Genomic DNA, 23,106 nt, shown 5'->3' on the forward strand with positions numbered 1-23,106 from the left:
CCCCCCGGAGCTGCTCCGGCCGCCGCCCCCAACTCCGCAACCCGTCCTTGCTCTCCACAGCCGGCCAACCACCCCCCTGCCGCAAAGTCCCCTACACCCATACTGGGAAGCGACAAGAGGACATGGCGGGAAGGCATTGGGGGTTCCCTGGGGAGGGCACGAAGGGCGTCAGTATCCCAAAAACATCCCAAGCCCTCCCAAAAGTCTCCGTGGGGGCCCCCCAAAGTGCTTCCCCACAATCCTGGGAAGGGACACACAAAGACATGGAGGGGCACTGGGGATCCCTGGGGTTTAGTACCCGGCATTCCCCGAAGTCCCCAGCTCCCATCCTGGGGAGGAACAAGGGGATATGGACGGGGCACCCCACCCTCCCCTATCACTAGGATAGAGGGGGAAAAAAAAAAAAAAAAAAAAAAAAATAATAAAACAACCCAGAGACCTTGGAGACGACGCACATCACAGCCCGGAGAGATCACCAGTGCAGGGCTTCAGGTTTGGTTACAGCCACATCAGAAACACCATCATTTTTCGTGATATTTTTCTTTTTTTTGAGTTTTTTTTTTTTTTTTTTTTTTAGGTTTTGAGACTCAGAGATGAAGTCAGCCAAACCCCTGCCACTTTTAGAGTTTTAATAACGTTTTAAAATTAAACCAGGAAGAAAACCTTTGAAATTTCAGGATCACATGTAAATAACCCCTAGGTCTGACTCGCAAACCTTAGTGTTTGTGTTGTGAACAGCTGCTGAGAAAAGTTCTGGCCACGAGCAGTAGTTTGCTGCTGTCAGCTCCGCTCGCCGTAAATAAACGAGCAACTGAAGGAAGCAGTATTTGCACTGGGCTTCCTTCGAGCAGGGCAGGCTGGCGACTGCTCACGGGCGAATTCATATCAGAATAAAAACACAGGTTCCACCTTTGCTTCGGCCGTTACCTCCTTAAACTGGGACTGCACAGAAATCCGGGAAAAGCCGCCGCAGTTACCGTGGCCCTTCCCCGGGGCCGGGGCTCGGCCGTCACAACGCGGCGCCCTGCGCCGCTCCATCGCAGCGGAAGCGGAAGCGGCGCGGGCGGCGGGAGCCGGGCGGGCGCGCGGCCGCTCTCAGGTCGGTACCGCGGTTACCGGCGGGGCCTTGAGGGAGCGGCCGCGGGCCGGGCTCATGCCGGCGGGCTGGGGGGCAGCGGGCAGCCGAGGAGAGCCCCGCGGAGAGAAGCCTCGCCGCGAGGCCGACACCGGCGGGGTCCCTCGAGCGGCCTCGGCGCCCCGCGGGGGTCGGTCGATCAGCGGGACCGGGGAGCGGCAGAGGTTGTGCTCGGGTTTAATGCCTCGCACCATTAGCGCCTTGACGGCGCGGGTTTAATGTGTGTGTTTTGAGCCCTGGGCCGTGCTCAGCGTTTCAGCGACACGATTTCTAGTCGTGGGCTAGCCGGTTAATCGCCATCGTTTAGTTTCAGCATCCGTGGCACGGCAGCGGGAGCCCTTTAAAGGACGTGCTGAGCCGGAGCTGTTGTAGGGGATCTTTGCCGTGCACGGTGTCGGTTCCGGGCTCAGCGCTGTGTCTTCAGCAGGACTTGTCCCCCTGTCCCGGCAGCAGCTCGCTTTCCTTTGCCCTTCACCCTCCTGCCACCAGACTGACCTCGCAGGGCATGGCACTGACTGTAAATGTGAGCTGATTTATTCCTTTCCCCAAGGCTGGATGTGCAAGTTTCCAGGAGTATTCCAGGAGTAATTGGAAGAAAAATCAGGAGGGAAAATCTTTACAGCCGAGGAATGGGGAACATGCCTTGCGGTGTCATAATTTGGATTGGGTTTTGCTTTGTTACCTTGCTTAGAGCCGGATCTCCTTGTGTCACTAATGTTCATTCCTGTGCCTCTTGCCTCCTTTTCCATACTGTATTTTTCTTTGAGATACCGGTCATGCCTTTGTTTTATGGCAGCTATTGTGAGCTTGTAGATATTCCTAATGTGGAGGTTTTCAGTTGACTAAACTGTGTCAGGTGACAAATGTGTCCTTTGGTTTTTTTCCTGTTTTGTGCAGGAAAAGGCTTTTATTTCAGTCTTTTCCAGAGCGGGAAAGAAGGCACAAGACAGTAGCATAGGAGCTTTAGTCATGAGAGTGCAGTTTGGTATATTAATTTACCTATTCCAAACTCCACTGTATGATTTGCAGAGAATAAAAAGGACCCATCTCTGGGAGGAGCTGTGAACTGTGTTTTTTTTGTTGCACTTGGCAGAAGCCAATGTTTCACTCCACAAATATTGGCTGAGCTTCCCCCTCTGCACACAGGGAGTGATGGCTGTGACCATTCTGTGATGCCATCTGTCTGCTTCCCAGGTGTGGCAGAAAGCAAATGTTGTGAGCAGCTGACCAAGCTGCTCTTTGGAGATCACAGCAGGAATTTCTGGTTTTATCCCCAGAGAAAGAACCATGTCTGAGTTATTGCTGGTAACATTTGGCTGGAGGGGTGTAAGCTTTTAAAGAGAGTAGGATTTGGTTTGTTTGTCTATGTGTCTGTACAGGTAGCTTAGAGCTACAGATATATAACCCTATTCTTCCTATTGAGACTGTAATAAAAAACAGGCAGAAGTTAGATCCTGGCAGCTTGTTGGGTGTGATATATGTAGAATTGCAGCAGGATGTTTTTTCAGGTGCAAGGGGGACATGGAAAAATGAGTTATCCAGGAAAAATATAAAGAAATTAAAGAGTACTTGGGTGCATATTGGAGGTGTTGTAAATATAAATATACTATAGTCAGAGAGGGACAAAAAAAGCTTGAAGTTTTGGAGACTGTAATGGAAAGTCAACATGACAAAATTAAAGCCAAGTATTCGGGTGTTCCATAAGCTTAGGAGTTGTGGGCAAGGAAATTCCACTCTGATTTGTTTTGGTGTGTAGGCCAGAGAATACAAAGGCTTGAAAATACACAAAATGAAGGACAGTAAAGAACTGGCATAATTTTTTTTTTCTTTTTTTTTTTTGGCTCATTTCTCATGGTAGGTTGTGTAATTTGAGTCTGTTTGCATTATTTCATTTATTTTTTATCTTTAAAATTTCATGGTGCTTAGTGCAGCCAGGAAATACTTGTTTCTTCATTCCCCAAAAAACCTAAAGGACTGACTGGGGAATCTCATCCTTGCCTGGCTCATCTGACTCTGGTTAGTCCACAGCTGCTGGATCTGTGCTAACACAAGGTGTGATTTTATCTTCCATTGTCTGAAATGAATGCAGTTTGCAATACCTCTTAAAGCAAGATGCATGTGGTGTTGGTGTCCCAGAACCAGAAGCAAGCTTATTTGAAAGTATAAAGACAGAGGCAGCTGGAATTCATTTAGGTTTAATTGCATTCAGGAGTAAGTTTGTAAATTCCTTGCCTCTCTTCAAGTTTCTGATTTTGTAAGCCCAGGTGAGAGGATAATCATTTCATTAATGTATTGCATTAAATGCAATTTTAAAATCTTAACATATGTCTCAATGTATTTGAGATCCTGTATCTATAAGAAGAGACAATGCAAAACTTTTTCTTTTCCTTCGTCATTTTCAGTCTTCTGTAAAATGGGAATACTTATTGCAATTCTTGGAATCTGGGTCAGCTCTTCACTTGTAAAAGCAGATTCTAAGGCTGTGACAACATCTCTAACTACAAAGTGGTCTTCAACTCCTTTACTCCTTGAAACAAGGTAAGGGCATTGGGATTTCTTTCACTGTCAAATCAGAATATGCTTAAGAGGATAAAGTGTTGTCTTTGTTATGTGGCACTTGGTTTCTGGTCACAAACAACAGTAATAACATGGGAATGTGATCACTACTGTGCATGGGGAGATGGGAGGAGTATTTTAGAGGAGACAGTAGTAGGTTTTCTGTGTGATAAATTGTTTAATTTTTCATTAGAACAAGTATTAATAACCATAAACAATTACATAATTGGTATTTTTTTGCCTTATGAAGTTTTACTCAAAGCATTAGATAGAGTTTACCAGGATCTTGTAAGATTCCATAGCTGAATATATTTTACTTCAGTGTTGAAGGTTTGATACATGTTTATGGCACATGTATATTTAGCTTGCTAAAGCTTGAGTTTAACTTTGTTCATGTGAGGTAAGAATTGTGCAAGTCACCCTGGGAACATTTCTTCTATGGTTTTTTTTTTTTAAAGATGTTGTGTATAAAGAAAGGGAAATGTTGTCTTTTCAGTGCCTGTCTGCTTAGCACTTTTGAAATCCCCCATTGTTTAATTTTGTCATGTTTTAGTTTGTAGATATCAGTAGGACTTTTAGAATTTTAGGTTTGTGTGGGCTTAATTTTTTATCACTTAAGGGTATTGCCAAATGTGGAATTTTCTCTGTTTTACTGCAGTTTGTTTCACATGAAAATAGTTGAGCATTGCTGGGTTTCATGCACAGGAGCATGGCTTTCATTCAGAGGACACGTGTGTCCTAGGGGAAATTACTTTTCCGTAACCTTCTCTGGAGAAGCTGAAGACTGGGAACTCCTTAAGCAGTAAAATGCAAAGCACAGGTGTTAATGCCAGGATTTAGATACCCTGACACTGTGAGACTGTGTGACACTGCTGGGGGAAAACTCAACAGAGTTTGAAACAGTAACCTAAGAGAGTGTGAAACAGTAAGCAAATAATCCAAATAATGTGCCAAAGACTCGATCCATTGTATTCGTAGACTTTGGATAGGGAAGGATTGTTCACCTGGGATGAACTGCAGCATGATGCAGCACTGCAGTGTAAAATCACTCCTGCTGGTCACTGCACTTAGCCCAGCACTGCAATTTGTCACCCAGGTGTTCAAGCAGCACTTACCCTTGGATTGGAACACACAAGTTACTGTGGTAGTGAGCGGGCCCCAGATGTTCTGTTGTAGCATTCTTTAGCATAGCAAGTATGTTCCATGATGGACATGATACAGTATTTGTGGTTAGCAACGCTTAGAGGATGGATTTCCTCTTATACAAGGTTATCTTAGAGGATAACCTTGTATAGGTACCCAATTATATGCATAGTATATGGGAATTGTAACATGATTTGAAGCTGTGACTTCTCCTTTTGCTTATTTAAGAACAAGCAAACAGAAAACCTCAAACCAAAACCCACCAAAGCTTGTAATTACAGTAATCTGCAGTTTGTTTCAGCAAAATAAACAAAAATGTGTGTTTCTTATAAAAGAGAGATAGCGAAGAAATGCATTAGGGAGGAGGGCTACCAGGATGGATGGACACTGCTGCCTGCTAATGGCATTTAAAGGAACAGCAGGTGCCTTAAAAGCTGCTTTCATGTATTGTGTATTTGTCCTGGTCTGCAACTATTATTTGTTTGGATTTGTTTGTTTTTAGCTTTCCTGGAGTGCTTTTCCTAGTAACACAGTTTTCTGGTATAGGTGGTAGGTGGTAACTTTCTGTAAAGCATTACAAGGTGTTAGATTTGTAACTTGAGAGAAAATTTGTAGATCTAGCTCACTCTTCTCATCTTACTTAGTGAATTTTTATCAGAAGAAGGTCAAGAAAAATTCTGGAATTTTGTTGAAGCCAGTGAGAATATTAAGACAGCTGAGCATGATGGTAAGTTTTAATAGTATTTTTATTGATGCTGACTGATACTTGAAAAATATATCACAGTATTTTGTCTTCCATTATGTTAGTTCTCATTTGACTTTTAAAATACTTATTTCAGTAATGTTTTTTGTTGTAATGTGCTCAAGTCTTTTGGATATCCATTTGACAAAAGCTGTAGTGGATGAGTCTAAAACATTTTTTTGCCAGATTCTTTTTCAACATGAAGTATTAAATACTTTAAGTTCCTTTTCTCTGTGCTACTATTTCTCAGCCAAAGTTAAATGGGAGCTCTTAACTGTTTCCCTTCTCCCCTGCACATGTTTACATCCTCAAGAATGTATTGAAGTGTACTCTCATGGATCTCTGTTGAAATTCACTCTCATCCACCTGTAGGATTGGCTGTAATGAAATTGGAGGAGGAATGGTCATGTGCATGCTCAGAATTAATGTCATTTGCTTCTGTTGCTACAAATCTAAGAAGAGAAGCCCCTCTTCGATGAGCCTATGGGATAGAAAGATAACTGCTTGTACTTTGATTTTGCAGGTAGTGATTATTCTTCTTACCAGGAAATGCTGAAAGTGGCCTGCCAGACCCTGTCACCTTTGCAGCAGAATTTGTTGAAATTTTCGCTGTCTTTACGCTCTTACTCTGCAGCAGTTCAAGCTTTCCAACAGGTTAGTACAGAAAATGCTGAGGTGATGTGCAGAGCGTCTCACCAAGGCTCAGGAAGGAGGGAGCTGTGGAAGGAAACATTTGAGAAACTGATCAACTGCTCTGTATACCTGAGCTACAGAGTGGATGTACATACAAATTTCATGAGGTGCTGAATTTTTGTCTAGAGTAGAGTAAAGGATTATCATTTTGGCATGTCTGCATATCTTTGTGCCTTCTGCATTAAGAATTGGTGCAAAGATTTTTGTGAGGACCATCTTTGTGACTCCATTGGTATTTGTGATGCTGTTCCTGTTGCTCAACTGAACTTACTTGAAGGTAGTAATCCATATATATGTGTGTGTATGTTGTATAGTGAATAGAACCCAGAAATAAAAGTTCATTGTGTTCTCTGTTTTTTTTTAATCTCAGGTTATCATGTAACTCGTTGCAAATTGTCTCACATTAGGATGTGCTATAATTAAATAATACTGTAAAACATCTTCCTTGTTCATCTGGAGTCATTTTGTTGTTTGATATTTAACAAATACAGATGTTTGTGATGTCTAAGACAAAAAAACCCTTCAACCAAAACCCCTACAATTGCAAGCCTTGCTTTCTGTACCTGCAACTAACCTTTCAGTTAATAGAAACAGGCTGAGAAATAACTGAAGGCTTAACTCTCCACCTTGCAATTTCACCTTGTATTTAAATTATGTCATAAACATGGAAGTAGTACTAGTTTGGAATGTAGGAAATAATACTGTTTGCTGCACAGCTACACTGTTACACTTTGTTCTAAGGGCAAACACTCAGCCTACATTATTATAATTATTTTATACAGATAGCAGCAGATGAGTCTCCACCAGAGGGCTGTACTCTGTTTTTTGTTGTGCACGGGGAGAAAACATGTGAATTTGACTCTCTTGGAAACCTTTTACAGGCAGCTTCAGACAGGTATTTGCTTAATTTCCTATTACTGGATTAGCTCTTAAGATTTAACCTGTTAGAATTACTGCTGTGAAGAGTTTGTAAACCTGTTGTTTCTTCAGTGTTGATTTTTCCTGTCCATTGTTGGCACAGGAGTGGCAGTCTCTTATTTGGTATTAATTCAGATTGAAATGATTGTTTTCTTACCTCTTGCTCTTTGGTAAGATCTACTAGGAAGAGGAATTTGCACAGGAAAATTTGGAAACAAATTCTGGAAATAGGTGGAAACTGTTGAAGGACAGTAGGAATTCTCAGGAGTGTGTAAAACCTTCAGTATGTAGGGAAAATAGAAGGAGCTGGGCTGCATATTCAAATGAGAGCTAATGTAACAAATTGTTTATGAATGACTGAAAGCATGCACAGTGTTTTTTTCTCTGTATAGTTTTCTCAGCTTTGACAAAGAAAACCATTACCACACAATATATTTGAAATTCAGATTTCTCTGCAAGGACAGAACTTGATTGTAACTGCTAACAAAAGGAAGGTATAAAATACAATATTTATTTTTTTTAAAAAAAACAACCCAGATAACAAACCAAAACCAACCCAAATCCTTACATTCAGTTTTTTTTCAAAATATCAAAACATTTTTGTTTTCAGTATGATTTTTGTAATCTTGGTAATTTGGTTCTTGGAAGCATGACGAGTTTTTTGTCTATGTGCAAGCATATGGCATCTGTAGCTCACATCCTATTCTTCTAACTAACTGGGAATATTTTAAGTACTTCATTGCACTTTAGACAAAATGTAAACAAAGAACATGATACAGTATTTGTGGTTAGCAACATTTAGAGGATTAATTTCATTATCGCATTCACTCTCTTGTTTGTATACTAAGCCAAGGACCAGGTTGAAATGAATTTGTGCCCTTGGCACAGCTATTCTATTAGCCTTTTTAATTTTTCATACAGAATTTATGAATCACTATGGGGAGAGAGTTAATTGGATATTAAAGGAAAATTGTTTGGTTTTTAAAATTGGGATCATATTAGTTTCAAAATAACTCTTAGTCATTTGTTTCCTTTTCATGTGTTCATTTTTCACAAAGCTTTTATCAACATGCACCAAGTGCTGCCAGCCTTGATATAATATGTGGGCATAGCTTGACACATGTATTCAGTGCAAAACAATTAAACAGGGAAAAAATGTGCATCTTGTGTTGAGTGAGGAAATGCTGTGACTCACACTGTCTTTCTTCACTCTTTCCTCTTAGGCCAAAGCCATTTTTGTTCAAGGGGGACCACAAATACCCAGTGTCAAACCCCGAAAGTCCTGTGGTCATACTTTATGCAGAGCTCGGCTCAGAGGAGTTCTACAGACACCACAGGAGGCTTGTTTCAAAGGCAGAGGCAGGAGAAATCACTTACGTGCTCAGACACTACATTGCTGTAAGTATACTTGTGCATTGTAGCAGAGGTATTTGAAACTCAGTAACTGGCCTTGGTTTTCAGAAAGAAAACTGACCCAAGTTTGCTCCCTTTAAATTGACATTTGCCTACTTTTTTGCTCCCTTTAAATTGACATTGCTCATTTATTTGGAGTGCTCAAAGTTTTACTTTTTTTTATTGCATGTACCTGAGTAATAGAGAATATTTTAAATCTCCTGATTTAAGTAAGATAGTTTGATTTCACAAGTCCAGACTTAAATTCCAGATTAATTAGAGATTTTAGTGTAAAAAAAAGTGTTTCTCTACCCATATTAGAGCATAGGAAATAGCCAGATCTTTCACAGGCCACTTAGTTACTGTAGTCACTTGATATAAAAAGCAAGGATTAACATTAACATACCATTTTCAAAACAAAGACATTGTTTCTGTAGTAATTTTTTTGCAGACCCACTTACCACTCCTAGTGCAATTTATCCTGGGTTCCATCTTCCTCCACTAAATCATACATAGCCACTGGATTAGTATTTAAAACTACATTTCAGAAGGTATGAAGAACTAGAGTTCTTTGATTTGTTACCTGAATATTACTAAGTATTGCCAAAACCTGCAGTGTAGCACTCAGGCTTGAATGTGAAAAGAAAAAAAATAAATAAAAGAAAAAGGGCATCAGCTGGTTCACTTCTAATATTACTTGTACTTTTAATAAGATAAGTCATACATTGCATACACCTCTTTCTTTTTATAAAAGAAAGTAGTTGTTTATCAGTGTTGGGAGGACTACTTACATTCAAAATTCAGTGTATTACACTTTAGATCTTGGTACTGTTATGTGGCTCCTATACACTTCAAAATACTTTTAGAAAGTGATCGTGTTTCTCTTAGTAAAGGCAGAACTAATTATGCACCTGTCTTTTGTCATTATTTTATTTCTTGTCATTCTCTGTGGTAACTCTTCAGTGAATGTTTAAGTTTTGGACTTCACAGCTGAAGTTCCTTTCCACCCTCTGATTTGATGATGGGAATCTGTCACACTCTGCTTTGCTCACATGCTGAATCCTGAAAACATTGTTTAGTGCTCCTCTTTACGTTGTGGATTTTGATGTTTTTTTGGTTCATAGAGATAATTCTTGCTTGCTGAACTTCAAGAAGTGTGTTGAAAAACAGAAGGAAATAAAATTATTAGAGTTACTGCAGAGTCCCACGGTGTTTGTTTCTTGGTACCCATTATGTCTGGAATACCAGATTGAGATTTCTTAGCTTTGGGAAGTGGTAGTATTTTATTTCTTGGATCAAACAAAGATGTCAGTATCACAGTGCTGGCTTTTTCTTCCAGAACCCCAGCAAGGAAAAGGTCTATCTCTCTGGCTATGGCGTAGAACTGGCTATTAAAAGTACAGAATATAAGGCCAAGGATGATACCCAGGTGAAAGGTGAATTATTATTTGAAGTATTTTAATGTGAACATTTTAATTTTACCAAGGTAATTTTGTACTTGTTTTGCTATGAATGTCTGAATTGCAGATACTTTTCTTTCCTTAGCTCTGAAATCCCCTTTGGGAGCATGTTCCTTATGAAACAGATCTTTGCCATGGCACTTCCGCATTTGTCAAATCCTGGAGTCATGGCCCAGGACTAGATCTTAGTCATGGCACTAATGCAATTAATTTTTACCAGCTACTCTGCAGATGTAAAGCAAATTTTTCTAATTTGCCTTAACTTAGCCATCATCAGAGCAGAATGTATTCCCTGTCCCTGGCTGGTGTTTTGTTTGTTTGTTTGTTTTTTCTGGGGAGACAGAATTCTGCATGGGTTTTTTTTGCTTTTGCTGCTTTTATAGAGAACTGATCTCTGTTCTACAGGCTCCCATGCATCTGCCAAAACTATTTTGATAGTTTTTCTTCACGTGTACTTTTTCTTCACGTGTGCACATACACATACAAAACCCAGAGTTTCCTCTTTTTCTGTTTGTGAGTAACTTGGTGCTAGTGCTGTTCTCTGTGTGTTTATAGGCACAGATGTGAATGCTACTGTCATAGATGAAAATGACCCCATTGATGAAGTGCAAGGATTTCTATTTGGAAAACTAAGGTAAAACTCAGTTGGACTTTGTCATATCAAAAAACTTTTTGCAGAAATGCCAGTCTTTTGCTTTGTTACTGTTTTTTACATGTCTGAGTTTCCTGTATGTGATAGCAGCGTACTTTTTTATATGGTAGTTTCTTTAAATTAGCAGCAGACTTTCTTTATGGACACTACAGAAGTTGTTTGACCCTTGTATCCTTTTAGGCAGCTGTATCCTGACTTGTCAGAAGAGCTGAAGGAGCTCAGAAAACACCTCGTGGAAAGTACTAATGAAATGGCACCTTTGAAAGTATGGCAGCTACAAGGTAATCTGGATAAAAGCTTTCAATTATGGTCTACAAAAACTCAATGTAAATATGTTTTCTGGTGTTCTACACTATGGAGGTTGTTAGGGGCTGTGTACAGTTGACAGAGTTTGACTGTAAATTCCTGCATTCAGTCTCACTTGGAAAATACTTGTTTTTTTAAAGTGCCTTTTATTGTAGAGTCATGTTGAAATAGCTTTTAGGATTGTTTATCAGGACTTCTGACACGAGGATTGTTTTCTATGTTGTGGAGTACAGTGAGCTACTTGCTCTTTGACTGCTTGTGTGGTCTGCTGAATGCAGAAAAGAAAGGAATGTAAAGTTTCTTTCCATGATCACACTTTAGATGTGAAGTCTTGAGATTTCTCACAAGAGAACTGTATTTCAGAGTCAATTGCATGCTTCTCTGGCCTCATTCCCTGGAAAACATCTATAAAAGCCTGTGAAAAGGCTTTTCATCCTCTCAAAAAGAGTGGTTCAAAAGGCTGAACGTATGTTGAAGCCACAGGGAATAATTACCAATATCCAGTGGAAGGGCAGATCCTCCCACCTCAGCCAAAGGGAAAAAAGAGTGCTGGTCTGGACTCACTGAAGCAACCTGTAGGCAGCATGCACTGGTTCAGCTGGAGTGGGTTACTTGCTTCAGGGCAACACGTAGAAGTTGAACACAAAGAAGATGAGATGAAGTATCTATAGGTGCAGTTAGAAAGTGAATTTCCTTAGGTAACAGGGAAAAATGCTGAAAGATAAAGTTATATCTGCATTGCCTTGTTTTCAGTTTTGAGTTCTTAACCTCTGTTTTTTCACTTCTAAGATTTGAGTTTTCAAACTGCTGCTCGCATTTTGACTGCTCCCCCTGTGGATGCTCTGATGGTCATGAAAGATCTTAGTCAGAACTTTCCTACAAAGGCCAGGTAACTTTAATTTTGACTCCTAGAAAGTTTATTACTCTCCCTGAGCAAGACCTGAGAAAAGCAGCATCGGTTGGGTTAATTCCGACTTTCATTTAGCTGGAAGCAAACACTAGGGAATGTTTATGCAGGGAAGTTCTTCAGCCTACAGTTACAAAGAGGATTTTATGGTGCTTCTCTTGGATGGCAACTGATGTGGACTGGTAGAAAATTTGCTAGAATTGCCTGTGCTGGTTTTTTGTGAAATGCATCTAAACCTATTGCATGAAGTCATCAGGAATTTATTGGCTGGGTTTTCTGTTTAATGGTCTTAACATTTATCTGCTCACAAGGTCCCACTCTTCTTCTGGGATCAACTTGGCCAAACAACCCAGTCAGTTTCACTGCAGAGGCTAATGTGCAATTCCACTGGTTTTTGTACTTCGTCAGTGACTGTCTTTAACAAATTCAAATCTGTTTCAAAAAACTCAATAATGATCTGGCATGGCCAGCCAGTCTAGAGATATATTTCTCTTGATGAATTCCATTGCCTGGATTGTGAAGATGATATTATAGAACCTTGTCCTTTTTGGGTTGGTGGGAGATACACCTGCAAAGAGAGTAAAAAGAAACTGACTTCTGGTCTTGTTTCCCACTACCTGATATTGAGGTGTTATTTAGAGCTTCTTAAGGCAGGCATTGCATCTCAGTGTGTTTTCAGGCTGATCTTTGGGCTGTACTCACCCACTCTGTGATGATGAAATCACTAAATCCCAAGTAAGGAAAGGAATGGGAACCCACTGTGAGGAGTGAAATCCCCTATTTTCTCTTGTCAGCCTCCATCTTTAAGTTTTTGGCAGCTGCACACTTTCATTATGGTTAATGTGAAATTAGACACTGAGAGTTGGCATGTGGTTAACATTTTTGTGCTGCTGGATTATACAGTGTAAGAGAAATGCTGCATCCTACTATTTAATGCACAGTCACCAAGTGCAACTGCTTCTTGCTGCATCTCTTTATACTAGAAAGTTAATTTTCATAATATGTAAGGTACAAAAGGTAGGATAAGTAGATATCTATCCAGTAGATAAACAGAAAGAGGATTCACAGCATGATGTTTTTATTTTTTGTAGAGCCATAACAAAAACAGTTGTTTCTTCAGAACTCAGAGCAGAAATTGAAGAGAACCAAAAGGTAACCTGTCCAGAAAGTGCCTTTGCACTTGTGTTTATGTGTTGCTCAAGATAATGACCCAGTATTTTCACAGACAACTTTGTAGTATGCATCTGGGAAATGACAAAGTGTTGGGTTTTCAAACATGGTTGAGGAACATAATTAAGCTTCTTTGCTCAAATATGAAAACACTGCTTTTGTTAGAAATTTATTGCTTGAAAAGCAGCTATATTAAGCATCTTCATACAGTTTTAACAATGCAGAAGAAAATTAGTTATTGTTATCTAATTTGAGATGATGTTTAGAGATCTGTATACATCACTGATCACTGGGAAGTCACAGAATAAATTCAAAACCTGCCATGGCTTTAGAATGATTCATGCTGTATGGAGGAAATGATTCCAGTGTTGGTGCTTTGAGAATGAAACTAGTGAAGGGATAAAATTTACCAGCTAAGTCTAGATGTGCTTTGAAGCAGAATCATAAAATCCCACAGGTCATGAGGGGCCTCTGGAGGTCACTGAGTAGGCTCTGTATTTGCAGAAGTGTTTCAGACAGCTCAGCTGTGTACTTGGCATTAGCAAAGCACTGAAAAAACCAACAGCCACCTTGGAATTTTGTAAAGGCTTTTGTACAACTTCGTGCAACTAAAATATGGCAGGCAGTGTGAGCTGGACAGAGTGCAAAATAAAAGTTTAATATAGTAATGAAAAAGAAAGTCAAATGGCAGTGTTTGCTGGATGAGCTACATTGCCCTATTCACACATTTCACTCTTATTTGGTATTATTAGAAAAAAGACAATGTATGTTAAGTACACATAAATTGTTTAGAAATCTGATCAATGATATTTGCTGAGTCTTGAAGTAAATGCAAAGGTACTTACAAGTGCCTTGAGGTTCCTGTTCTGAGAGAGAAATGCCTTGTTCAGTAGTGATAAAATCAGAGGAGAAGGGATGGGGTTTGACATTCTTGTCCCATGTGGTTCTGGAAGGGACAAAATATAGGATGTAGCTCCAAGCTAAAGCTGTCTGGTGGCCTTTCTGTGGTGTGTTAGATCAGACTCTGGTCCACAAGTAAACCCATGATTTTGTGGATTCATTTTTATTCAGGGAATACCTGGGCTACTATATCCAGACCAGGCTATATCTAACCCTGCCCTTCATAGCTGTTCTTTGCTCTGCTCACTTTGTGTGGGTATTATTTGTTAGTTAAGTTCACTGCTACTGTTATGTTAGAGTTCACTATGTAATTATCCACATTAAGATACAATTTAACACTCGGTTTTTCTTTGGGAGCCTTATTTATTTAATAAGAAATGTAAATTTTTTCTTATCAGAAGCTACTTTCCTGTTCTTGGAACTTCACATGGTACTTTTGTTATTCCTCTGTTTGCTTTGCTCACAGTATTCTTGATGGTAGTGTTGTAAAATATCCAAATACAATGTTTCTCCTTTAGTGCTTATCATGCCTCTAAATAGAACTTCTTGACTGGTACTACAAAACAAGACCTATTGGAAAAAAACAACATTAAACTCTTTAACAGTATTTTCTGTGCAGAGCACTTGTATAATCTTTTCCTACTTCATTTCAGTATTTCAAGGGAACGTTAGGATTGCAACCAGGAGATTCTGCCCTATTCATCAATGGACTACTTATTGATTTAGACACTCAGGATATATTTAGGTAGGAATGTTTTATTTTTCACAATAATTGCATTCTGTTTAGAAACTTGCATCTTGCAATCTGCATGAATGATAGACAGTTTTGAACCTTCTTCATAATCTAAGCTATGTTTAATTGATAAGTACTATAAAAAGCAAATCATGGTTCCTTGTCTTCAAAGTGCATTTCCAACAAAAAAATCTAATGTGGACAGTGAATCTAAGAACATCTAAGTGAAAAGTGGAATACCCTTGAGGATTGGAATGGGAAGTCACCTTTGTGCTGTTCTTTTGACCTGTGCTGTGGCTAGCGAGATGTTGGCTTGTCAGACTGTCAGTATACAGATTTATTCTGAAGACAGCAGACCAATTCTCAAAGGATAAACCACTGTAAATTTTTCATCTAGAAACCATCCTAGTTTTGTCAAGATGTGTTTCCATTTTATATAGATATATAATGGATTAGTTATCCTGATTTAACATTGCTTTTCTTATTTATACAATACTAATTTAATAGATTTAAGTCACCTCAAGTTTTTTAGGATGGTAAGAAATAGGTGATAAATAAGAACTAATGCACAAACATGGCAGACTTGTTTATACCTTTCATCTGTTAACCCTGAGGGTAAGAGCAGGTTATTTGCTGTGGGGTTAAAATTCATCCCCATTTTGCTTTTCCTTGCAGCTTGATTGATGTGCTCCGCAATGAAGCCCGTGTTATGGAGGGCCTGCACAGCTTGGGAATTGAGGGAATTTCTTTACACAATGTCCTGAAGTTGAACACCCAGCCATCAGATTCTCACTATGCTGTGGACATCAGAAGCCCTGCCATTTCAGTGAGTATGGGTTTTGATAGAAATACTTGATTTGCTGTTGGGCAAAGCATTCTTAAGATGTCAGGGCAGCTTTTGTCCTTGTCTCACAACCAGCTCTGAAAATGCAGTGAAGCAAAAAAGATAATAAGGTTATAATCAGCACTTTTTAAAAGCTTAATTTCTTACTTATACAGTCCTCAATACAGCATCTGATTTGAAAATATTTCAGTCTCAGACCAGAGCAGGAGGACTGTTAATGATTTAAATGCCTTTCCTCTTTCTTAGTGGATCAACAACCTTGAAGTTGATAGTCGGTACAATTCCTGGCCTTCCAGTGTGCAAGAACTGCTGCGGCCCACATTTCCCGGCGTGATCAGGCAAATTAGAAAAAACTTCCATAATTTTGTGAGTAATGATCTGACTGGATGAAATGTGTGTTTTGTTTTGTCAAGAGCAGAAACATCAGCTTTTGCAGGTTACCTTGCATATACCCTGGATTCCCTGTCACTTAAATAGCTTGAGAGAGAGGTTGCTTTTCTAAAAGGTGTTGTATTAGTAAGTTATGGCTGAGATTCAGATCACTGAGCATGATTCTGTGGCATCTGTTAGATGCCAGTTGTTTTGTCATGGACAAAATTATCATCTGATAAATAACAATTTGGTCTGTTTCAACTTTGTTATAATACCTCAAGTTGGTTAATGAAATCCGTCAGATTTGTTAACTACTGTCTTCTTAGCAGAGTTAAGACCAAATTCATTAGAAAGGACCCATGCACCAAGACTTAAAAAATGATCACCAGCCTTCAGCTTAGTCATGGATGTCCTTTTAGTCTCTAGGTAAATTACTTATATCTGATGAAGAGTTGCAAATTGTGCACTGTAACTCTTGTCATGTGACAAAGTGGCCCTATGCACAAAAATAACTGATTAGGGGAAAATAGGGACCTGAACCATCTGAAGCTGTGGGAGCTTTGATGTGTTACCTTTTTCTCCGGAGCTCAATACTTTTAACATAGAAATTTTTAAATTCTAAGACAACAATTGCATGAATGAAGGGGCCCTACATGCAGTCTGAATGGCCCAGTTCTGTCTGGGCTGGGACTTCAGAGAACATCTTGGCAGCATTGGCTCTCCAGGGCATGAAAACTTTTCACTTGTTCTTTTTGTACAGGTGCTGATAGTAGATCCTACTCATGAGACCACAGCAGAATTACTGAATGTGGCAGAAATGTTCTTCAGTAACCACATCCCGCTGAGGTAATCACTGTTTTAATGTCTGGGGATTTTTTTTCATCAGTTTTATTCATGTGACTTTTGCAGTTGTAAAATTCTCATTGCTAGGACACTGCAGAAATGTTACATACCTCATAGTCGAGGTATGTGTATATTTTTTGAATATAACTTTCTCTGTTAGCAAACAGAGTTCAGTTTTTTAACAGTCCAAAGGAAATTTAAAGTTTTGGATGGGAGAGAGGTGAAAAGCAAGATTTTCATGGACTTGTTATAGATGATATGTCCTAAGTTTGATTCCTGGCTGCTCTGCTCCCAAGTTATTCTAGAAGAATCTTGGGTTTAAAATGAAGATCACAGCCAGCAGTTGTATGATTCTTTATAAAAATGATGACTTGGGGATTTGTGTGATTGCAGGATAGGACTGGCCTTTGTGGTTAATGACTCTGAGGATGTTGATGGACTTCAGGATCCTGGTGTTGCTCTCCTTAGGACATACAATTATGTGGCACAAGAAATGGACAATAATTATGCTTTTCAGACTGTCATGTCTGTAAGTATAAATTTGAAAGGGAAATTAATGTTTTAATATTTTCCATGTACATAAGATGTGTAATATCTATTATCTAATATGTAGATAATGGAAGGAATTGTTCTTTGGCTTGGTCAGTGTGCAGAATATCTCCAAATACTGGTACCACAGAATACAAATGTGTCCTTGTAATGTGCTTCTGACCTAACTTCAACAAGTGAGGCTAGGTTTCATTGTGACACTTAACACTTATGTGTGTTTTTCTGATCCTGTCCCTTTGCTCATTCTGTCTCTTGAGTTCTGAACTGCTCCATCCCTTCAATGTTATAATTTGGTTTGAAGGGTTCCAGCTGGGTACCTATGCCACATCAAAGGATAATACAGGTGCTGGTAAAAACAAGTTTCACTTGTGATTTGATACTTATACAAATTGGCAAGCTGGGGCACACTGTGATGTTAAACTGCTGGTTATTTAAAAGTTAATTTTATTCTTTTTGAGTGTGTATTTGTAGCTCAAAGTACAATCTTGTGCCTTCAAGAGGGAAAGAGTTATCAGCTTTACATGTGATGTTGTATTGTTCATAAGCACGTCCCAAGTTCTGAAGGAAAGGTAGCTCCTTGGATATGCTTTATCTGAGGCTTTCTTCCCCAGACAACTATTTTCCCTCCTCAAATACCTTTTCTAATTAAAGATGCAAGTTATTATTTAAAGAAATATATATTTACCTTCTTCCAATCTCACTAGAATGACTACAAGGTATAGAAAGATACTTATAATGGCTACAAGTGCTTAGGAGCTGTTGCAGCTGATAAATATGAATATAAGTTTTGCAGTCTGGCTGTCAATGCCTTATTATAAATACTTTAATACAGGTGACCTTTGATAGGGGCAGAGGCTTTACAGTTGCAGCAGTAAACTTGTGTTCCCCTTTCAGATATATAACAAAGTGAAAACAGGAGATCAGCTGAAAGTGGAACATGTTGTTAGTGTTCTTGAGAAACAGTATCCTTATGTGGAAGTTAGCAGTATTCTGGGAATTGATTCTGCCTATGATCAAAACAGAAAGGTAAGAATTCATGAAATAGACCTTTATTGAAAATATAATTATATGCAACTTCTTGATCCAGTTCTCTTACCAGCCAGGTTATTATTTTGTTACCACATTGGGGGACTTCTAGTAATACTTTACTGTTTTATGTTCAGCATGAGCTTTATATAATATACATAATGCATATAATGGAATATATATATTTTAAAAATCTTAAAAAAATTAAAAAATATATGTAAAGAACCAAGATAGCTTTCTTGTGACTTGTAAGTCATGCTTTCATTATGGAATGCAGACTGCAATAGAGTTTAAAAGTGTTTGCAAGAAAATCAAGGAATGGTTCCTGAAAAAAACAAGAGGTTAACGTTGTGAGGGATCAGTGTGGGGCTTCCGAATCAGTATTTGAATACTATGAGATAAAGCCATGATTATGAATTCAAAATGCCTTTTCTATAGCAAGACATTCAACAAATTTCTGCAAATAATTCTTGAAGTGGTGTTTAGGTCTGATACTTTTCTGTACGGAGAAAATTAGGAGGCTGGATCACTACTGAACCAGTTGTATGTGAGATGAACCAGATTTTTTTTTTAAATTTGATTTTTATAAAACCAGAGGTTTTATAAGGGGGTGTTTCTTATCTTTTGTTGTTTTAAAACAAATGCAAATACTGTCACCAATGGCTCTGTAACACACATGATGCTGCCTACATCTGTAAATGTCAGGAGTGCAGTTAGGGTTACAGAAAATTGGCTCATATGCATATGGGTCTTCCAATGTAGGATAGTGAAAAGAAAAACATTTTTAGGAAATGAAAATACATAAAATTAAGACAGGCATTTTTGTATGAGAGGAGAGGTCTCAACCAAAAACTCTAATCAGCAGAACCTAGTCAACTTCAACTTCTAACAGGGTATCTGTCAATGCTGGTGCATTTTTCAGTGCTTACAGGAAACAGGGAAATATGTCTTGACAGAATAACTCCCTGCCTCACAAGTAACTGCTTTCTTGCATGTTTAAGAAACACATTCTTAAAAACAATAAAAAATTCTCTACCCTGTCTTACATTACAGCTATCACTCCTTTTGCTGCATTTGCTTCCACAAGCAAAGTCATTTTTCCTGTTGTGCATCTTTTGCCACTACCAGAAAGTGCTCATTGAAATTAATTAAAAAAAATAACTTAATGGAGTATTTTGCACTTCTGTATTGTGAAGCAACTTTTTTCTCTTTGAAACTTTAGAGGTTTCAAAGATACATTCTGTGTGCCTAACAGAAATGGTAAGGATCTTGTGGTGTGTTTAGACTTGTGGATATGTTTAGGGCTTGTTAGGAACCTTTGTGGCAAAGGGCTAAAGCTGCTTCTGTTCCTGTCTTTAGGCAGCAAAAGCTTATTATGAGCAAACGGGTGTAGGCCCTCTCCCTGTTGTCCTGTTCAATGGAATGCCTTTCCAAAAAGATCAGCTGGATCCTGATGACCTGGAAACTGTGACAATGCACAAAATCCTGGAAACCACAAGCATCTTCCAGCGAGCTGTATACCTGGTGGGTGCTGAGCTTGTCTGTGGCTCGGGAGAAACTAGATTTGGAAAAGCTGATTCACAAGTCCCTGGCTACATATTACACAAGACAACTTAATTTTCATAATTGCTTTTTTTTTTTTTAAAAAAAAAAATTAAAGTTATGTAAGGCAATTTTATACGTGGAGTAACAAATAATGCTTCTTTCCTCTTTCCTTCAGGGTGAACTATCTAATGACCAAGATGTGATTGAATATATCATGAACCAGCCTAATGTTGTTCCAAGAATTAACTCAAGAATCCTAAGGTCTGACAGAGAGTACCTAGATCTGACAGGAATGAGTAAGGGATGCTTTTAATTGTCTTACACTTGAAGTGTCTGAGTGAAAAAGACTTGCTGTTCCAGTGGAAAGCTCTAGTGGCAAAGCATTAGCAACACCCAGAGTGATGACCCAGCCCTGGTGCAGGGCAGATGTTATGTACAACATTAAATGTCTACTGATTTTCAGACTGGGAATTTGTTTTGTTTTTATACAGACCTTAAGGGGGAATATGACTCATGAAGCTGAGAAATTATATAATGCGTATAGCAGCAGTTTGTTTCTTAGTTCTGACCTTCTTTTGAGCAGGGTTGACAGTAATCTCTGGAATTTCTTCAGATTTAGCAAAATGTTTCCTTGCTAAAAGAACACCCAATACAGTGACTGCAGTACAGTGACATTACACCTGCCTTTTTTGAGTTGCTTGAAAAACAGTGACACAGTGGATTTTTCAATGTATATTATTTACATATACTGGTGTCAACTAATTGATACTTGGGCAATTCTTTCAACTGACTTTTGCCTATCAAATATGCAATGTAGTTATTGATGTAACTTCTGATAGTGCAAAATTCATTTCTCTGCCTATTTATTAACAGTGAAAATGAGACATAAGCAGTATCACAAGGAGCAAAATGGGATGTGTTCTTAATGTTCTGGTAATAGTAATGATGTTATTTCATTTTACATGGAATAGTTGCTTTGGCATTTAATACTTGTTCTCTTCCTCAGATAACCATTTTGTGGATGACTTTGCTCGATTTACCACATTGGATTCTAAAGATAAGACAGCTGCTGTTGCAAACAGCATGACCTACTTAACAAAGAAAGGTAACATCTGTGGTGGATTCTGAATCCAAATCTGCTTTTATGTGTCTTTCCCATCATATGTGCAGTTCTTCACACACACACTGAGCCTTGTCAGGCCTGTGGGTAATGACATAGTCTGTTAAAGGTTTCTTTTTTTTTTTAATAAGACACGACATCTGCATGGAACAGGAATGTTCCCCTCTTTAAACCCAGTCCAACCTCTTACTGAATAATGAGGTCTCACCCAAACTGCTCTTGCTGTACTGCAAGTGGCCCCCAGAAATGCAGAAGTGTAAGCAAATGACTAGAAAAACATAGAAGGGGCTTTAGCTCTCTGTCTCATAATTCAAAATTGCTAAAAGTTACATGGATTCAGAAGAAAATTCTAACTGCCCTTTATATAATGGCCATTATATAAGGTGGTCAGTGGTTTTGTTGCTCCAGTGCATGTACTGCTTTTCCAATGGCAGTATTGTCACAGTTGCACATACAAGTGTTAAAACTTGGCTGTACCTCTCAAGTGTAGGAAATGCATGCACAGACGTAACACAGATTCTAATTGGGTCTAATCAGACATCATCAGGTGTTTCCTATATCCATTTTGATTATATTTCAGAAATAAGCTGCTTTCATTGGACCCAAATCCTTCTGTTCCTGCCTCCTGTCTTTACTAGACTGTCCCAAGTTTCCATGGTCCTATCTCCAGTCACTGCCATCCATGTGCACTACCTGAAATGTTCCTGTTGCTCTTCCTGTCTCATGCCTGCTCTTTATTCATGTTTAGTCACTTGGCTTTGAACAAGTTTCTTGTGTAGAGCATTAATTAAATCCACACCTCGACATGCTTGTTGGAAAGTGCATTATTTGCAATTCCGTGCCTTGACATTTTTTAGCTACTGCCCCTTCTGCCACTTAAGATGTTTAATAACTGCTATCTGATTACAGTAATACTGTACCACATTTATTTTCTAAAGAAATAGAGAAGTTACATGTGTTGCTGGCTCAGCACCAGCACTGATACAGCATTGCCATGCTGGTTTTTAAAGAGGGAGGATAACAGCACAATGGCATGGCAGTGTTTGTAAACAATCTTCAGAATGATGTCTTCACCCTACAGTATGAAACTGGTAAAATGTAGTATAACTAATGCTGTGGCATGAAAATCAAGCATCCATCTGTTTGAGGGGAAGAAAAAGTCAAAGCTTATTGTAATAAAATTAGCACAAACTTGTTGCTGTTGGATCTGAATGTAGTGATTCAGTTATGCTGCAGCTTCTTGATACACTTTGGGATTACATTAAGTTATTAATGTGTCTCTCCTTTTCTCCTTTCCTTTCTGCTCTTTTGACCAGGAATGTCTTCCAAGGAGATATATGGTAACTTATGCTTTGGCATTTCTTATATTGTTCTTGGAATTTTCTGGTTCCTTTATAACACTGGCTTTAGAACCAGCAGGCAGTGAAGGAAGCTGTTGAAATGCATGTATGCTCCAGCACTTTTGTCTTTATACAAAACTGATTTTGTAAACTAACAGCTTCAATACAAAGAAATGATATGTCTGCTGGATTCCAACCCCAGGTGAAATCTGCAAGTTATTTATATGCTTCTGTATAATTTGTAATTGTAAAGGTAGCAAACAAACAAAAATACTAAAAGAATCCAGCTTAGAAAGAGCAATGCATGCTGTCCCACATGGATTTTCTGAAAGACCTAATAAAGACTAATATACCAATGCTATTGATTTTGTCTTGACAGGCTTCATAGCTTAGGTTCATCCATTGCTGTTCTATGGAATTTTACTTTTTTTGAAATCTTTGCATGTGTGTCATAGTTTACCTCCAAATGAGGAAAGAAGGAAGCTTTCCTTCCTTTCACCCTTTTTTTTTTTCTTCTTTCTTTTTGTAATAATTGCAGATGATTCCTTTGTTAGACCAGTTACTTTTTGGATTGTTGGCGATTTTGATAAACCTTCAGGGAGGCAATTGTTGTATGATGCCATTAAACATCAGGTAGGTAATGTTTTCATTGGAATGGGTTAGCAGTGCTAACAAAGTACTTGGTAAAGGTTTGTTAAACATAAGTTTTGCATCTTCCTCTGTATGACCTGGAGAGACTTGTTCTCCCTGCAGGGTCTCC

The 23,106-nt window shown here is 38.8% G+C and overlaps 1 protein-coding gene across 43 annotated transcripts in view; it reads left to right on the forward strand.

The window, feature by feature from the left end:
- The first annotated feature begins 111 nt into the window (after positions 1–111).
- The window catches only part of UGGT1 (UDP-glucose glycoprotein glucosyltransferase 1), a 42,047-nt gene continuing 19,052 nt past the window's right edge, over positions 112–23,106 (forward strand). For 6 of the 43 annotated variants that reach the window (XR_015274248.1, XR_015274269.1, XR_015274256.1 and 3 more), the window contains exons 1-22: positions 578–1,099; positions 3,538–3,673; positions 5,479–5,561; positions 6,100–6,230; positions 7,052–7,164; positions 8,411–8,585; positions 9,919–10,015; positions 10,595–10,673; positions 10,872–10,972; positions 11,787–11,886; positions 12,996–13,056; positions 14,628–14,719; positions 15,383–15,533; positions 15,798–15,917; positions 16,684–16,769; positions 17,160–17,295; positions 18,210–18,341; positions 19,701–19,865; positions 20,062–20,182; positions 20,893–20,991; positions 22,323–22,346; positions 22,885–22,979. Coding sequence is in view for 12 of the 43 variants with exons in the window: in XM_086843275.1 (XP_086699401.1) it covers positions 3,549–3,673; positions 5,479–5,561; positions 6,100–6,230; positions 7,052–7,164; positions 8,411–8,585; positions 9,919–10,015; positions 10,595–10,673; positions 10,872–10,972; positions 11,787–11,886; positions 12,996–13,056; positions 14,628–14,719; positions 15,383–15,533; positions 15,798–15,917; positions 16,684–16,769; positions 17,160–17,295; positions 18,210–18,341; positions 19,701–19,865; positions 20,062–20,182; positions 20,893–20,991; positions 22,323–22,346; positions 22,885–22,979 (2,286 nt within the window). In the remaining 31 variants the exon portion in view is untranslated. Of the gene's footprint in view, positions 493–577; positions 1,659–2,364; positions 2,441–2,891; positions 2,990–3,061; positions 3,188–3,224; positions 3,400–3,537; positions 3,674–5,478; positions 5,562–6,099; positions 6,231–7,051; positions 7,165–8,410; positions 8,586–9,918; positions 10,016–10,594; positions 10,674–10,871; positions 10,973–11,786; positions 11,887–12,995; positions 13,057–14,627; positions 14,720–15,382; positions 15,534–15,797; positions 15,918–16,683; positions 16,770–17,159; positions 17,296–18,209; positions 18,342–19,700; positions 19,866–20,061; positions 20,183–20,892; positions 20,992–22,322; positions 22,347–22,884; positions 22,980–23,106 lie in introns of those variants that run through there. The other 37 variants (XR_015274249.1, XR_015274262.1, XR_015274275.1 and 34 more) reach the window with 17 other exon arrangements.

This window comes from Cyanistes caeruleus, chromosome 10 (genome assembly GCF_971803275.1).
Source record: "Cyanistes caeruleus chromosome 10, bCyaCae1.hap1.1, whole genome shotgun sequence".
In the NCBI taxonomy this organism is placed as follows: domain Eukaryota; kingdom Metazoa; phylum Chordata; class Aves; order Passeriformes; family Paridae; genus Cyanistes; species Cyanistes caeruleus.